This window comes from Triturus cristatus, chromosome 5_2 (assembly GCF_964204655.1).
Source record: "Triturus cristatus chromosome 5_2, aTriCri1.1, whole genome shotgun sequence".
Classification (NCBI taxonomy): domain Eukaryota; kingdom Metazoa; phylum Chordata; class Amphibia; order Caudata; family Salamandridae; genus Triturus; species Triturus cristatus.
The window spans coordinates 433,474,541-433,493,219 of NC_140588.1; the positions used below are offsets into that span (position 1 = coordinate 433,474,541).

The 18,679-nt window shown below is 45.3% G+C and overlaps 1 protein-coding gene across 2 annotated transcripts in view; it reads left to right on the forward strand.

Annotated features, from left to right (window-relative positions):
- LOC146823118 (maternal DNA replication licensing factor mcm6-like) overlaps nt 1-18,679 on the forward strand; it is a 474,334-nt gene that overhangs the window by 209,902 nt on the left and 245,753 nt on the right. For both annotated transcript variants that reach the window (XM_085606624.1, XM_085606623.1), the window contains exon 9: nt 3,130-3,271. In XM_085606624.1, the coding sequence (XP_085462750.1) occupies nt 3,130-3,271 (142 nt within the window). The remainder of the gene's footprint in view (nt 1-3,129; nt 3,272-18,679) is intronic.

The following is an 18,679-nucleotide window of genomic DNA, read 5'->3' on the forward strand; positions in this document are numbered from 1 at the left end:
TCTAAAGCCTGATTGATGAGAGTCTAAGATGTTGTTGCTCTTGATGTGTTGGGTTAGTTGCAGGAGGACACATCTTTCCAAGATTTTTGCTAAAAATGGGAGATTGGAGGCAGGCCTGAGGCAGGCCTGAAGTTAAGATCATTGGGGTCAGAGCCAGTTTCTTTTTTAGTAGTTGTGTTACTTGACCAATTTTGAGACCGTCTGGCATGACTCTGGTTCTCAGGTAGCTATTTATAAACTTAGTCCAGAGCGGGGCTAGGGTGAGTTTGAGCTGCTTAACCAGTCATGCAGGGATACGGTCTGAGAAGTGTAATGAAGGTTTGGAAGTGGTAATCAATTTTATGATCGCTGCTTCTGAGATGGGAGCGAAAGATTTCCAGTTGATGGCGGGGTGCCTGGGTGGGTTGTGGTCTTTTTTACTGGTGGGCGTGCTTACGTTGGGCAGTCTGAGGTTGTCGTCCAAGGAGAGCTCGATCTTGGTGATCTTCTCATTAAAGAAATTGGCAAAGTTGTTACATAGTTCTTTGGAGGCCTTCACTGAGGAAGAGGGGGGCTTGGAAGATTGTTTAATGATATTAAAGAGTTCTTTGGGTCGATTTTTGGCATTGTTTAGTGCATCACAGAAGAATGAGGTTTTTTCATTCTTGATGTGTTTTTTATATTACCTACGTTCGGATTTGAGTAGGTCAAGGTGGATAATGGTCTGGTTATTTCTCCAGAGTCTTTCTGCAGCTCTTAGTATTCTTCTTTCCGAGTTTAGGTCATTGTTAAACCAAGATCTCAAAGAGATGGTCCTGGCTTTTCTGTTTCCAGGGGGGCAATCTGGTCGAGAATGGAAGTCATTGTTGCTTTGTAGTGCGAGGTGAGTTCAGTTGTCAAAAGGTTGCATGCAGTGGTGGGAGGGAGTGAGGTTACCCTCTGTCCAAGGTAATTTGGTCCCTCTCACTGGACCCACACCACAAAGTGCTGTGTTGTAGTGAACACTGTGACGAGGTCCGAGGGGTTTTGTGTGCCTTGTGGACATCTATAACTGACTTTCGGGGGCTACTGCAGGCGTCACCCCCGCTTGGAGGTCAAACATTGCTCCAGACTTTGAAGCAAGCCAGCTTCCTGGTTCACAACCTTTTGTCTATGGGGGGGAGGGGGGGAAGGGGTTCGTGATCCTGCACTCGTGCAGGTGCCGTCTGCCAACTGGAGGGCTAATACGGATGGATGAAACTGTTTCTTACACTCTTAGATGGCTCCGACTGTCTAGTCAACAGGCCGCCAGCTGGTGCAACGTGGGCTGCTGGAGTTGAAGGACTTGGGGGCTGGGTCACGCAGCATAGTCAAACTGTGACTGTTTAACCTTTCTGCTAATGGGAAAGCCCAATGATCGCATATATCTGTAAAGTGAGGAGTCTTTTTGTGGTGTACGCAGTGTGTTGCAAGAGTGGTGTTATGCCAATAATTTACCTCTGAGGATAAGCTGGACTGCTCGGTGCCAAGCTACGAGAGGGTGAGCACAGCTCATCGGTTAAGTGTATCGTACTCCTCCTATTTGGAACTGTGTATTCTGACTGGCTTCAATGAGTCAAAGCCATCCCAAAACCACTGTCCTTTAAGGAAAACCCTTTTCTCAGTTATCTGACTTTGCTTCAAAATTCTACTTGTCGTTTTACAGAAGGAACTCGTTATGGGTTCTTGAAAGGATAGGTCTTTTAGATTACAATAGGAGCTGTATTCTGAGTGGAACTCGCTGTTCATTTCTATGCCTGTTCTAACCATTCTTTTTGATTATTTCTGTAATTGGTTTGATCGGACTAACCTGAATAAAAAAAAAAATTTGACTAATCTCCTACTGAGAATTTTTTTTTAAAACTTAACCAAACTTCTTTTATGGTCTTAACATCAAATGAGAAAATATTATGATGTGAAAATGCTATGTTTTAACATGGTTAGGTTCATCGACGTGGGCGTGGACCTTCCAGGTTTAAGTAAATTTGAAGTGACATTATTTACAGGCGTTTTTATAAGATTTCCGCGCTCACTATAAAATTGATTAGGAAGTCAAAAGTGAGCAGTGTTCTAAAACAAATGATTTGTATAAAAAGGTAATTTCATGTAACTTAACAACCAACGAAAATTACTTGCTGGATTCCTTAAATGCAAATGTCACGGGAACTAGACTAATTCACTGCATGTACCCATCTTCCTATTTAATGGTTAAAGCGCATTCACAACAGAACTGTAAAAGATCTGAGAAATTCTATTTTACTAGCAACACTGAAAGCCTTTGGCTTCCTATGAAGAAGAGATCAATTGAAAGGTTCTCACTGTTGTACCACGCCTATTTAGAATAAAAGTTCTCATCTTATTTCTTAAGGAACTTTCCAATATAAATGATAGATTTTCTATGCGTCTAAGCTCTGACCATCAATATTGAGATGGGTTGTATTGAGCTGATCACGAATTGACAGGGATGTATTTGTGGAAAAATCTGACTTTTTCAATGAAAAGGAATAAAATTCCTCCTACATCATGAAATCTATTGACGTACGTTGAACTGGATAGTATGTTGAAAAGATACACATACCCATAGCCAAACAATACTTGAGACAGCACATTTGAAGAGATAATCTGTCCTTGGAAATACTCTGGGGACTAGATGTTCACGAGTTTATAAATACCCATACCGATATACGTTCGTTTTCTATATCTCAAAATGTACATTTGTTTATTTAACAATTAAGTCTGAAATCAGTTGGCTACTTTTTATGTGGCAATTGTTTACTTTTTCCATATACATAGGGTGACCACATCCTTCATGTCATGACAAACTGTATCCCGCCTTAAACGTTTCTATAATGGCCTGGAACAGTATAGATGCTATAGTTTTGTTATGCCTCCACATAACTGGACTAACACACCTGAAATCAATGATTTGTAGATGAGACGTTTAGGACTGGTGACTGTAGCCGTAAAGATCTTGAGTGAAGTGTCCACCCTGCTTGTAGACAGACCATGGTGGTGTTTAGCTTTGCAGGTCTATGGGAAAAATGTAGTTTTTAATCAGTGAAAATGTTAGTACTGTGTGGCACTTGACTTTGAGTTTTATACTTGACTTCTCTTCATTTTGCCTCTTTATAGGTAATGACGAAATCAAAAGGGGTGTCTTGCTGATGCTTTTTGGTGGAGTTCCCAAGACTACCATGGAGCGGACATCGCTGAGAGGTGACATTAATGTGTGCATTGTTGGAGACCCCAGCACTTCCAAAAGCCAGTTTCTGAAGTAAGTTCTGCCATGTTTGTACTGAAACAAATAGACCCGGGTAAATGCATGCAGACGCTGAATATTAATGCTTTAAGGTTATCGTAAGCACGAGATCGGTCAAATCTACTGAAATAAATCCTTAATCTCAACCGGAATATGTATGATTGCTGACATTTTTTTGAGTTTTTTTTTTACCACTTCGTTCTGCATATCTACTACCTATGTGCAAGCCAACTGCACAAGTGCGACAAGTTAATGCTGCTTTTTTACATTGGATAAGGGTTTTTTCTTTTGGAAATTAAACTTTCATCTCATTTTTCAGAACCCTTCAACTTCAAAACCCTTAGACACTTTTACATACTACTCTGCATTACGCAATAATAAACATGCTCATCCATAGCGACGCCTCAATCGTTAAAAAAAACACACACACAAAAAAAACGCCTTTATTCTGTTTGCTTTTTTGCATCACAATTCCCCGAAAAAGGAGGAAGACAGATGGTGGTCTGCTTGAACACTTCTGCCTCCAGATCCACCCTTATTCATAGCAAGGAACCCCATTTCTCCCGAGTCGTCGATAAGGCTTTTCACAATTTTGTGATTATACAGTAACTTGCGGGTGTAAAATTTCCGTTGAAGGCAGAACTCTACCTTTTCTGACCCAGGGTTAAACGTGAACGTGACACTCGACCCGTTTTTGAGCGTTGATTGGCCCACATAAAAAAAGCATATCCCTTTCAGGTTACTGTATATTCTGCAACGTTGGTCATTTGTCTAATTTTAATAGATAAAAATTAAACCTTTCTAGAAGCCATCTTTCTCCCGCTGACAAATAAACTGGCAGATAGGCCCGTGTTATTTTACATTACGTGTAACGCTCCTGCCATCGCATCCACAATAAGTAACCAAGGTACCCGCCTTCCATCCACTTAGATGTCCGAGAATGACAAGGAAAAGGAAAGTCAGGCCCTTTTGGCTCAAGGGTCTCACTCTCTACCCAACCCCCACCCCACTTCCATTCAGCCTAAGACCTATGATTATTCCTGAGATAGCGGAGTGTTAGGGACCCCTCACCACATTCTGCAGGTGGGCGCCATCATCTTGCATTACACTACTGACGATGGTGGCTGCCCAGAAGGAGCTGTTAAAGATGGAATAAATAAACTGTTCAATTCAATGCTCAAAACATGATGGGTCTAATTTCCCGTTTAATAGCTAATCAAGCGCTAGATAAATGTCCGTTCTGCCTCGTAAAACTAGCCTATCCTGTGAGTCGCACTTATCTTTGCTTGGAAAGTCTTTGGGCAGTCAGTAAAATAGTGTGTTTAATGATACAGAAGGCTTACAAAATGTATATACTATATGCAATATTTTTTCATGATTGTTGCAACTGAAGTGGGAAAGGAATTTCACATCAAAACACTTTCGTTAATATTTGATAATTACCTATGTTCTATATATTTTTTGAATTTATTGTATCAAGTTTTGCATAACAAGAAAAGTCGTAAAGGCAGCTCAGCAAAACTGATACAGTTTATGATGGCTCGGATATTATGATCGAGGTTATGCACCAGGGGTGTGATCTCGCCCCCCTGGAGTATCAGGAGTAGTACATACCCATGGTCAATCTTGTATATTGTCCCAGGCCTCTTTCTATGGGCCCCATACCTGTGCGTGTTTGAGGAAACACCGTTAATATACACCAATCCTGACTACGTGTCTATTCCTCTGATCCCTGCCATTTTACTATTTCTCTTTTTGCCACCATTACTGCTGATACAAAATAGTAATGGATGCTTTAGGATTGTTTGCTCACCACAGAAACCTAAGCGGGCCACCCACGCTTCTAGTTTAATCTCCATGTGTGTAGTGTTCCTCAGCATGATATTGTATCATGTCCTAGAATGTAGTGCTACATAGGCACACCCATGGGGTATTCAAAAGCATCTCCGGAAGATTGCACACCTGCAGACAGATCACTCCTCGTTCTGCCCGTTTTCATGAGTCTGGTTCTGGTTAATACGCCCAGTGGAGAATCGTAAGGTGCACCTGGTGGAACCCAAATCTTATGGCCAACTTTCTCGGGTAGTTACTAGTGTCTGCCCAGTCTGCTTCACCTAGTGCTCCTAAAGCCTTCTGCCATCTATCCTAGAGCTGCTCCATTAGTTCACAGTTGTGCAGAAGTCTTCGGTAGACCTGCGATATTGCCTAGCTAAGTTGAGGAGGTCACCAGGACTTTTCACTCCCGACTCGGTTGGTTTAAGTCTATATTTGACCAGTGCATGCCTCTATTGTAGCTACTTGTAGTATTGGGTCTACTAGGTCGTATTGGTGCTGCATTTTGTAGAGGGTCCCCATTTCCATGACAAACAGAGGGAGTCCTGGAATCAACATCTTTTCGATAATCATCCAGGAATCCACCCAGGTTTTGGCATCTGCATTCTGTTGTCTGTGGTACATGGATATCAAGGTAGCAGAACACAGTACTGTGTCCATTGTATAGGGCAATCCCAGGCCTATGGTGGTCATCCAAGAGCGAGGGGGAACCCTATCTATTTTTGCCAATCCATACGCACCCCTGTGTATATTACAAACACATAGAATGTCTAATAATCTGAGAATGTCATTTGGGGTCCACCAGGTACAGGAGAAAGTTGTCAGCAAAGGATACAACATCCTCCCAGTCTGGATCCCTTCACAGTCCCTGCATCTGTGCATCACAGCATATCCAGCAGGCCAATGGTTCAATTGCTAAAGCAAACAGAGCGGACAATGGACAATTCGAGCTGGGGGTTATTACCAGTTTGAAACTGTTTGATGGCCTCTGCCACCTCTCACCGCTCTATCATATTCTGGAGCTTGGCCCTATCATCTGGAGAGCAGACATGGGTTTGCAGGTCGTTCACAAATTGTAACATTTGCCCATTGGTCCCCTCACTCCCAGCACAATAGTGATTACCCAGATATTAAGCAAATGCCTACAGTAGCCTTGGCTATGTGGTCAGTATCTCCCTGAGCAGTGTGCACGCCCTGCACCCATCTCTTTCCCACTTCTCTCTGTGCCAGCTATGCTAGGAGCTTGTCCACTTTGTTACCACCTCAGTTTGTGTTGTCAGGCCCTAAGTTGTGCCCTTGCATCTTCTGTGCCTTGTCTGTATTCTTCTGTAGTGAGGGCTAGTGCGTAAGTGAGTTTATCACCCGGATTACATATGTATTCAGTCTCTCATCTAGTCAGTCGACCTTCTATATCCTGCAAATCTTTATATTTCGGTTTAGGTCTCCTTGTGGAGACCATTATTAGATACCCTTTGGCTGCCACCTTACAGGCCTCCCATATTGTCACTGACTAGGTGAGTGACTATGTGTTCTCCTTGAAATAGTGTTCCTTGGTGGAATCAGTTGTTTCTTTGCCTCCCAGGTGTTGTTCCCAGGGGTCTAGCCTCTAGTCCCCCATGCAGCATGGTGGACATTCCGCGGCTGCCCAGTGGGGCATGGTCTGAGAGTCCTCTTAGCAAGAACTGGGTGTCCATGATTCTACCATCGTACACAGTTGACACCAACCTATAGTCCAGTCTATAGCAGGAGTGCATGCTTCCAGTGATGTACGAGTATTGCCCTTCTCCTAGGTGGTCCCCCCACCAAAGATCGATCAGTGTGAGTGCTGGGGTAAAATTAGATAGCCGCTAGTCTTCTCTACATGTTTGGGTGGTTTGTGAGTATCTATCAAGCTCTGCCTGCATCATGTGGTTAAAATCGCACCCAGGATGGCTATTGCTTAAGTGGCAGGTATAGGCCACCTACCTATATTTTTCAGCATAATTGTTTGTAGACCTGTGGAGATGGAGATTGATGCTGCCAGTGTTCTTCCCCATTATGTTCCCCCAGTATGGCCACGACACAGCCCCCTGGGTGGAGCCTCGTGCTTTTGACAGTCACTGGGATCGATTTGCTGGCAAGTATCCCCACCCCTTGCCTTCCTGATGTGAAGCCAGATTGGGCCAAAACATTGTATCTGACACTTCCAGGAATCCACATCTGTTATCAATTAGGTGTTTTTTAAAGCAATATCCGGTTGGGTTCCTTTCTTAACAGATATTTCACAACCACTCCTCACTTCACCCTACACCCCAATCCATTGACATTCCAAGTAAATAACTTCAGGCCCGGGCTACCAACTTCTGCCATGATATTGGTCTGTTCTTCACCACCTGTCTCCTCTTCTGTTCCACACCCATTGCCACCCACTCCCAGTAGACTTTCCCTGTATCATAAGCGTCCATCTCCCCCCTCCCCTCCTTCCTTGAGGCATCCTCCTCACCCTACTACCTCCTGCCATGGGCTTGAACTGCCAACCTACCTGAAGCTAGAGGTGCTGGTCACCCCAACAAAAACATTAACACATAGAACAAACAAAAAACATCTCAACAAATGAGTTCTCTCCCTTTTTAACTGGGGGTTTAGAGTGTGATACCCAACGTATTGTTCCCCTGCAGCCCTTGGCTGTGGCTGGCCCGGTTCAAGAAGAGTCTGTGTGTTCCTCTGGCAGACATGCATGTAGTCAATCTTTTTGTCTGGCTCTAGGGCAGTGACCCACACAATGGACCCTGGGGACAGCAGAGACAAGGGATCGTTGGGTTTAGACTCGAATCTTGATGTGTGTGGCAAAAAAACAAAAACCTGGTCTCCAGCCATTCCCACATTTCTTCCACAGTCCTAAAAAAAAACATGAATGTCCTTTAGAGATCACCTTGAATTTTGCAGTGAACAACATCATGTATTAAATGTTACGATTACACAGTTCTGCTAAGCCCTATGAAAGGTACGTGTCCTCACCCGAACTACATGGGTGTAATCTGGAAACACCATGATGGCCTGGTTGTCAAAGTGTAACACTTTGTTCTCTGTTCACTCGAAGGATCGCGTCCTTGTAGTTGAGTACACAAACTCAGTGGTCTGTGCCTCGCCGCTGGCTTCAGCAGCACCCTAAGAATTTGGTATGCCTGTTCAATGATGAATTGGAGTGGTTAGGTCTGCAGGTTTGATTGAACTTCGTCTCAAGTGTTCCAAAAATTGCTTAACCTTGTGGCCCTCTCTGGGAGGCCCACCAATCAAATGTTGTTGTATCAAGATCAGCCTTCAGCATTCTCCGCCCTAGCATGGAGGCGCTTGGTGGCCGTAAACAAATGACGGGCCTCCTCTGAGCATAGCTGTGGAGTCCATGTCTTCTGCCAGGGTACGATCAGCTGCAGTCACTCTGATCGTCATTTTGTGAAGGGGTGATCTCAGCAGGTTAATGTTTAAGGAGACTGTCTATTTTGGTGTCCAGGGCAGAGGGTGACTTCCTGACGGCAGACAATGATTCTCGCAAAGTAAGATGCGAGTCCCGTTGGGTCTGTCCCTGTTTCCGAGGTGTAATCTGGCCACTTCTGGAGCTGTATATTGAAGTAATAAACACATTAATTTTGAATCTGACCTTCCCGGCACCAAGTAGGAGGTTGAGAAATTTGCAAATTGATTTTCATGAAATGCACATAATTATGTATATTACGGGAAATGGATTTCCGCAGTATCTCATACCTTTTCTTTGAAAGGGAACACTACACAGAAATGTCACGCAAGATCAGCTACGTGAAATGTACGATATTTGTATTACTTTGTAGAACAAAAAAGTTTACTCAATTTTTGCCCATAGGAGGCTTATTTGAGGAGAAATGTGTCATGTAGAGACCACCTACTGAAGTAAGTCTTCCATAGGGGAAACAATTGACTTTTTTTTTGTTCTCCTAGCAGCTAATGCATCACACAATTGTTGAAATGCTAAATTCAGGAATAAATCAACAGTACTATGAATTTTGCCCTGGTATTGTAGCAAGACAGTGACAATATTATTAAAGTGAAATATAGCAGGACATCTTTCATGTTTAAGTGAAAATAATAATTTAACACATACAAGATGAGTTTCAGTTGAAATTTGTAACCGGACTGATTAAGCATAGTGGTTCGCTCCAAAGACTGGATAAGCATTACACCTGCAGCCAAGGCACTTTAGCTGTTTTTGGAGTGCCTTCCCTGCAAATTACACAGCCCTCAGAATCCAGTTTTGTTTTCCATATAGAACTATTCTCAAAGAAAGTTTATGGTTTACACTACAAAGCCATGGTCTTTTGCTCTTTAACAGTTGGTAACATTTCTATCCCAAGGCCTCAAAACCACAGCCCAACCTGCATGGGAAATTTCTGGTGCTCTCAACTGGAGATAGCTAACCAATGCAAAACTGATTTTTACGTTGCTCATAGAATACAAAGTAGATGAACCCCAACCTTCAAGCATGAAAAGTGCACTGAAGGTTAAGGTTCTCCACTCCAATAGTTTAGTTATTTTGTACACTGGGTCAAAAAGGAATTCAACTTCAGTGACCAAATTCATGTGGGTGTTGTGAAGACCAAAACCGCTTTCGGTGGTATCTTTGTATAGATTGTCTCTAGAGCCAAGGCCGCGTAGGCAATGCAAACTGGTATTTTTGGTGTTGAGCTGTTTTACCCTTTTGTTTCTTGATCTCTTGCCCTACTCACTGGGTTGCTTTTCTAGGTTTTATTTAGAGTTCTAGAAGCCAACTCCTAGACAATACCTGAATCGCGACATGTATCATAAGGCAGCCTGAATATCCTGAATGCTGCAAGACCGGTGTGGATGGGAATTGCAGTATTTTTCAGTCCTATTTGGTGAAATATATATGCGCACCACTCAGTGTCCATGATTTTTATGTTTCACTTGTGGGCTGGAATTTCAGACAATAGCCACAAGGAGCGGTTTGATGTAACCAAGTGGATCTGCATGGAGCACTTCAGCACTGTGATTACGACTCTACCCATGTAGACTATCTGAAGTAATGCATACCAGTGCGATTGGCATGCCAACTGGGGGTCTGTGCAGTGAATGTGGATTGTATCAATATGTGACTGACACTGCTTCTAAAATGTTATAGCATCTGGCATGTCGCTGTGCTGGTAGTTTTCTTGGTTGCTCATTTTGTGTGGTTGTCACTGGTTAAAGCAGATCTGAGATCAGCTACATGTAACATAGGTTCATTAGATCGGCCTAGTGTAAAAGGCAATGTTGAAAGCTTTCTTCATTGATTTTTCCTTAAAACGCAGAAGGGCTTCCGATCTTTTTTCGACCTGACAACCACGCAGCCCTCAAGAACGCAAGCTGCAAGCACCACCAACTAATTCGAACCGCCAAAAGGACCTCCTTTAAGGAATGCATCAACAACAACGTGCACAACAGCAAAGAGCTCTTCAACATTGTGAAAGAACTCGGCAACTCCAGCTCCAACGACATCCCGCCGTCGCAAGACCTCTGCGACTCCCCAGCCACCTTGTTCTACCCCAAGATTGCAGACATACACAACAGCTTCTACAACCAGACCCCCCCCAACAGAGGCCGACACCTAGGACTCCCCGCCCCCCAAACACACTGGCCTCCTGTTCTCCTGGAACCACATCAGCGACGACGACACCATCAAAATCACTAACACCATCCACTCCGGCTCACCTTCCGACCCATGCCCCCACCACATCTTTAACTAAGCGAGCTCCATCATCGCACCCCAACTCTGGAAGATCATCAACGGCTCCTTCGATACCGCCACCTGCCTGGAGAGCTGGAAACACGCCAAGATCAATACCCTACTCAAACCCAAGGCGGACCCAAAGGACCTCAAGAACTTTCGGCCCATCTTCCTGCTCCCGTTCCTGGCAAAAGTCATCGGAGAAGACGGTCAACAGACAACTGACCCACTTCCTTGAGAAGAACACCCTGGACTAGCCCCAATCTGGTTTTTGCAGCAACCACAGCACCAAAACCGCCATCATCGCTGCCCCCAACGACATAAGGGCCCTGCTGGACAACAGCAAGACCGCGGCCCTCATCCTCCTAGACCTCTCGGCCGCTTTCAACAGTCTGCCACCACACCATATGCACGCGCCTCCACGAGGCAGGGATCCGCGACAAAACTCTGGACTGAATCACCTCCTTCCTCACCAGCAGAACCCAGAAAGTCCACCTCCCTCCATTCCGATCCAAAGACACCAAGATCACCTGCGGCATACCCCAAGGTTCATCCTTCAGCCCGACCCTTTTAAACATCTACATGGCACTGCTCGCCAACATTGTCCGATTGCACGACCTCAACATCAACTCGTATGCTGACGACACCCAGCTGATCCTCTCCCTCACCAAGGACCCGGCCACCGCCAAAACCAACCTCCATGAAGGAATTAAGGCCATCGCAGAATGGATGAAGACTAATCATCTGAAACTGAACTCTGACAAGACGGAGGTCCTCATCCTCTGATCCACCCCCTCCGCCTGGGACGACTCCTGATGGCCAGCCACGCTGGAAGCTGCACCGACACCCACCAACCACGCACGCAACCTGGGGTTCATCCTGGACTCAACTCTATCTATGACCCAGCAAGTGAACGCGGTCTCCTCCTCCTGCTTCAACACCCTCCGCATGCTTCGCAAGATCTACAGATGGATCCCCACCAGGAGGACGGTCACCCAAGCCCTTGTCAGCAGCAGGCTGGACTACGGCAATGCCCTCTAAGCGGGAACCACGGCCAAACTCCAAAAAAGACTTCAACGCATCCAGAACGCCTCCGCACGCCTCATCCTCGACATCCCTCGCCACAGCCACATCAGTAGACACCTAAGAGACCTGCACTGGCTCCCCGTCAACAAGAGGATCACCTTCAAGCTCTTCCCCACGCTCACAAAGCACTCCACAACACCGGACCAGCATACTTCAACAAACCACTCCCCTTCTACACCCCGAACCTCCAGCTTTGCTCCGCTGACCTTGCCCTCTCCACCGTACGACCACTGGCAGCAGATCATTCTCCCACCTTGCCGCCAAGACATGGAACACCCTCCCCACCCACCTTTGACAGACCCAGTGAATATGTTGCTATTGCTGTTGCTAAATTTTTGGCTTGGGTTTGGTTTATTAGAAACAAGAGGCATTAGGATATTGGATTATTTTTAAGTATTCTGTTCATGTTTCTCTTTTTAATTATGTCTTTTTATAATTATGTATTCTTTTATGTTTTGTAACTGTCTTTTATGATGTAATGCATCGATAATAAAGACTAATGAATGGAATGGAATGGACAGACCCAGGACCTTCTGACCTTCAGAAGACTCCTCAAGACCTGGTTGTTCGACCAGTAGCAGCACCCCCCCCCCCACCCCCCCCGTTTAGCACCTTGAGACCCTTACGGGTGAGTATTGCGCTCTATAAATACACTGACTATTTTAATTATTTTTATTTGGTCCAGGAGACCAAGAGACCTCTTTCACCCGAGCTTGGGTTGAAGCGATCATAAACTGTTTTTGGTGCAAAGTGGTTTAACTCCTTCATCAATCTATGGAGGAATAGGACTACATCTGGACACAATCTAACCCCAGTTAGCATCATTTGCTCCCTCACCGGAGGCAGTTTTAGTTTTTTCTCTCATTCAATGTCTAGGTCAGTCGTTTAGGTTTTGAGTTGTAGGAAATTATATTGTGAAGCTATTTGTGGCTTAGAGGCCATATACGTCATGTGAGCAATGTACATTTATTTCTGTGAGCAATTCCTTGCTCACACTTCACAGGATGTGTAAGAAATGGGGTTTCTGGTTGGCTAGGGTATACACTTAAGCCAGGCAGAACCCACCGCTAGTCAGGGTAAGGGAGTTGCGCACCTAAGATAACCTTTACTCACCCCTTTGGTAGCTTGACAGAGCAGTCAAGCTTATAACAGAGGCAATGTGTAATGCATTTGCGCAACACACACACACACCAGTGAGACACTAGGCACACCACAAAAAGACTCCACACAAGGTTATATAAAAATATCCTTTGTATTATACATAAAACCCATTAGATCACAATCTCAATATTCTGTGCCACTAGGCACTCATCATGACATCATAGATCATAAAATCACTTTGCCAACCCGGAAGGTGTCATAACATTACAAGTTAGTGCAATCTAGTAATCCTGTAGTAATGCCTGTGATCCTGACAAATGGAAGGCATACACAACCTAAATCATCACATCAGCTAAAGAAATGCAGGTTAGGTTATAAGTCAATCATCGCTACTGGGCGTACTATGCCAATCCTGGGAATGAGTAAAAACAGCCTACTTCATAACATTAGGGCATGGGCAGCAAGCTGTTTGAGAATGCCCAACACAGCAAAATTACTCCTAGCATATCCACATTACCATGTTTTACAATAAACAACACCAAGAGTGGCACCTTCGCTCCTTTCATATGTTTTGTGGTAATGTATGCACCAATTCATATGTTACAGGGCACTTGCCCAACACCTAACGTGAATATGGTGCTCTGAGAAAGTCCCAGGTTCAAAATGGAGAGTGAAAGGACACCTGCCCTCCTATTAGGACAATGCAGTAATCTTCCTCCGAGGTTTAGTCCATGTGTGGCAGCGTGGGGCCAAACACAGTCCTCCCAAAGGTAGGTGCCACGAAGAGTGGGGCCACCCACACAGCTGGCTTTGGGTGGGGAACCTTCAGTGTACCCCGCATATCACACCCTGAAAGGTGGCTGTGTACAACAGTGTATTGCAGCTGCTGCAACCAAGGCAGTGTCGGACTGCTCCCCTCCAGAGCACAACGCTCCTGTGCTCTGTGTATTTCTGCAGGGTGTTGGGTCGCATTCCCGCCGTTAATGCGACCAACCCCGAGGCAGCCTTGTGGTTGGTACGTGCGGGTGAGATGCCATGCAGGCCCAGAGTGCTTCTTCGGCCAACCAGTCAGGCACCATGGAGTCCCAAACTGGGAGTAGAGCAGGGACCATGTCACTGGGGACCCATGTTCCCTCTTGTGGCACGTGGCCTAAACAGTGTCTCCCGGCACGCCTGATCAGGATGGAGTGCAGCGCTGGGTGGTTTCCTCAACGTGTGGCTGGGCCCATCCAAGGGGGGTCCTCACAGTGCATCTGCAATGCTAGAACGGTAACGGTCCGGCATGCTTCTTAGCGCTTGAGGTGCCTCGTGCAACAGAATCCCCAGTGAGCCCTGATGAGAGCAGACTGCTCAATCTAGCCAGCAGCGGGGAGTGAGTATTTTTAGCAGGTCAAAATGTGCTCCCTTGGCACTAGGCCCAAGAAAAGGCAGGGAGCCCTCCTCAACGTGCTCCTTTGCCAGAGAACCGGTCACAGTGCTCCACACATGCTTCCTGGCATTAGTTAAAGGAAAACAGCCAGGAGCCGTACACCGCGGTCACCTCAAGCTGAGCTCATTTGAGAGCACTGGGGGCACACAGGTTAATAAAAGCAAGCAGCAGGCCAGCATACAGGGCGCTTGGGGAAAAGATGCATTCCTTCCAGCAGGTCAGCACAACAAGGCTGCACAGGTTCCCTGGCAGCACAGCAATGCTCTGGGCAGCATGTTGAGCCAGCAGCGTTTGGTTACAAGTCCCACGCAGTGTCTTCCATCATGGGGTCACAACCCCTGTACTTATACTCCTAAGTCTTTGTTCTGGGGGCACTTCGAACAGCTTTTAGAAGTGCACAACACCCCAAATAAATCCCCAGTCCTGGATCCAGACACACCACAAGGGGGCGGAGACAGCATTGCGGAAGTCAGGCACAGCCCTATTCAGGTGCAAGGGAAACTCCTCCCACCACTCTAAATGCATCGAAGGTCTATTCACTCCAGCACCGAGTCACCCAGTAAAATCAGGACACACCTTAATTTCCCTTGTGACTGTCTAGAGTGAATCCACTTCTCATGTCAGTCTAAACCAGACATTGAATACACAACCAGGCAGGGCACAAAACTTCATAAGCACAGGGAAATGCCCCCTTCTAAAAGTGGCATTTTTAAAATGGTGATCACAAATCCGCTTTCCCCGATGTGCAGGATTTATTACTATTCCAAACATACCAAACATGGCCCGCTACCCCTTTAATATCCAAAATTACCATTTAAGCACATATCAGGGAATTCTCAATGCAAACCTATGAGAGGACAGCCTTACAGTAGTGAGAAACCAAATGGGCTGTTTGTCACTGCCAGGACATGCCACACAATAAGGGCACATGTCCTACCTTTTACCTACATAGCACCCTGCCCATATGGCTACCTGGGGGCCTCCCTTAGGGATGACCTATATGTAGTAAAAGGTGTTTGATGTGGTAAACATTCTAAGTTCCACATCATTGCAGCAATAAACTGCGCAGGCAGGCCAGGCAGAGGCCTGAGACAGGTTTGAAAGGCTACCTTGGTAGGTGGCACAAGCAACGCTGCAGGTCCACTAGTAGCATTCAATTTATATGTCCTGGTTATATGGGATACCACTATACAAGAGACTTGCAGGTAAATTAAATATGGCAAAAAGACGTAGACCACTCTTACAAAGTTTACAAGGGAGAGCATATGTACTTTAGCACTGATCAGCAGTGGTAAAGTGTCCAGAGTCCTACAACCAACAAAATCATGTCAGAAAAAATACAGGAGGAAGGCAAAATGTTTGGGGATAACCGTGCAAAAAGGGCAAGTTCCAACGGGATGGCTCAAGCATTACATCTTTCCTAGGCTAGGATGAATGTGTGAGTGGTACAAGTTCAACATCTAAGCAAAACTGCACTGCTAAGAAAAAGAATCAAAAAGGTCCAAAAAGGTCCAAATCAAGTTAGTGAAAAGATATAAATGTAATACTTAAAAGGCCAGAAATGTGAACTAAATCGGAGGTATAAATTAAAGGTAAACACAAACACAGCATTAAATGGCTTACATTGAATAAAAAGGGCTTCTGTAGCCCAGGATGGCCCACTTTGGGAAATCTACTTTAAAAAAGAAAAAAAGTAAATGTTGAAAGTCTCAAATCCTGAGGCCTGCTTCCTATGCCAATCTACAGTTTCCAGATTGAATGTGCTCTTGTGGCTATATCCTGATGCACCGTGAACCGCACCGGCTCAGCATAGAGCAAGCAGGGTGTATTTTTTCTGCATCTCCACCTTATACACATCACTCGCAATTTCTCAAAGTAAATGCATGAAATTTGGACTGACAAATCTGAAACGGAGAGCCAATCCCTGCTCTGTTTGACTAAAGTTAATGCATTTACTCAGGGAAATTCCGGGTTATTTATATGCACTTTAGATTCCTGAGATATTAAACAAGCATTAAAAATGCAATAGGTCTCTCCTTTTATTAAGTTAAAGCCATTTGCGTTGCTATACAATACCATTAGCAAAGCAAATGGCTTTAACTTAATTAAAAATGTCAACTGCCTTACGGCCCCCCAGTGAAGAGCTGATATGGCACAAGTCAACTGGAGCTTAACCCTACAGAGTGGCTTTCCAGCTTGTGTGAAGAGGAGGATTTGCACAGCCGAAATATATTATTGGCGGAGGCGATTTGGCTGGCGGGGTGTTTGGATCAAATTGTAGTAAAACTCGTTCTGTCTAGGATGGATTCGTTTGGCTTGAAGATTTACTAATGCCAAGCATTTACAATGCAATAGGTCTCGCACTGACATTATTTTGAGCTATTGACATTGTAAATGACATTGTTTTTTCTTTTTTTTTCTTTTGTAAAACAAATCAAACATATTGTAATTTAATACGGCAATTGCTAAAAAAAGTTTAAATGCGAAACCTATTGCATTTACACTAGTGTACACTCAGTGCTTTGTCTGCCATAACGCCATGGGAGGTGAAATAGCTCAGTGGGTTACTGCGCCTGCTGCAGCAGCCTAGCTGTCCGCAGTTGTAAATGTAGGCCTTGGATGACCAGCTTTCGGGGACATGTTGGCGGAAGTGACTGGGTTAAATATGATGTATCCGAATTGTGCCCGATTTAGAAAGTGTTTGTAAGCTGGTCTGCGTGCTTTTATGTGACTCTTTTGGTGCTTTTCTATTGGATTCCTTTGTGACTGTTTCTCTGATTTTACATTGGATTCTTTCTGTTTGTGCCTGTTTCTCTTGACCATCTCTTATTATTTCATTGTTTTGCCTTTGTTTCTCTGTTCATAAGATATTTTTTCTGATTGTGTGTATCTCTGGCCCGTGTGATTTTTATATGGATGTTTCTTGATAATTTATTTGACGTCATGTGATTTTTTTTTTTTTCTCCGATTGTGTGAATGCGCATTTCTCTGTGATTTTTAATCATGATTGTCAGAAACGGTAGCCAGCACTGCTGATCAGCTAACAACTCTGAAAGATAACAGCTCGGGGGGGGTAGTGGGTGGGATCAAATGCAGAGAAACACCAGGAAACAGACAAACGCTTACACACGCGGAGGCACACGGAAACATACAAACACAAGCATGTGCTTATACACACACACAAACATGCATATATATGAACGCGCGCATCCACACAGGTTTATATACACATTGGCACACGCAAGCATACAGACGAACACATATGGATGCGCACACATTCACAGTTCATAAAAACACAGGCAGACACGTACACACGCACTTGCACGACCCCCCTCCTACACGCACACGCGCACACCTGGAATGGCACATTGGTCGCCACCCCCTCTCGCCTGCTGAGTCTTTAATTAATGAGCGTTGCTCCCCAGGGCCGGCCTCGGATATGCTCTGCGGCTTCCTTTCATCCAGCAGCTGGCCGTACCATGGTCTCCAGTGTCACGGCAATCTCTAACCACCACTCATTAGCAAAGCCCCAAAGGTCAGCTGCAAGATTTTTGGGAAACCAACAAGCACTGCACAATCCCAACCCAGGCTGTGGGCCCGGAGCATCCTCCACCTTCACTGAGGTACCGGGGCTCAATGTGCAGAGGAGATACAGGACGGGGGCATGGGAGTGGGGGCCTTCCTGAAATGAGAAATAACTGCTTGTACCTAGAATGACTGTCTGATTTTCCGAGCAGATTTTCACCATGTTGGTGGAAATCAAAAGGCTGACATTGTCTACGGTCTGCTGGTCATGGTGTGGGGGGTGTCCAGTGGGGTGCAGAGATGATGGTCCCTCTTGTGCCTGTGGTGGGGGCATTCACTGGTCGCACGCCCGACTGTAGCACATAGTGGGTAGCAGAGTTCAAAGCTTCAGCCCCGGCGCCTCTCTGAGTGTCGCCGTGTCTCTTGGATGGATTATCGGGCCTGAAGATTTCACACCCGAAAGTTCCAGGCACTAAAACACTTGTAAGTGAGGAGTGCGTTACTTCACCCAGAGCTACCAGAGCGAGTGAAACACTGCAACTTGTATCGAGGGACATAGGAAGTATACAAACCGCCGCCAGTCCAGGAGAGACCTGTAAATGGTCCCACTTGCTAGGTATTGCACCCACCATCTGCAAGGCGATCTGTGCAAAGGGTTTCACTCTTTCCTTTTTTGCACTCAGCATAACGAACTGTTTAAACTTCCCTTCCATCC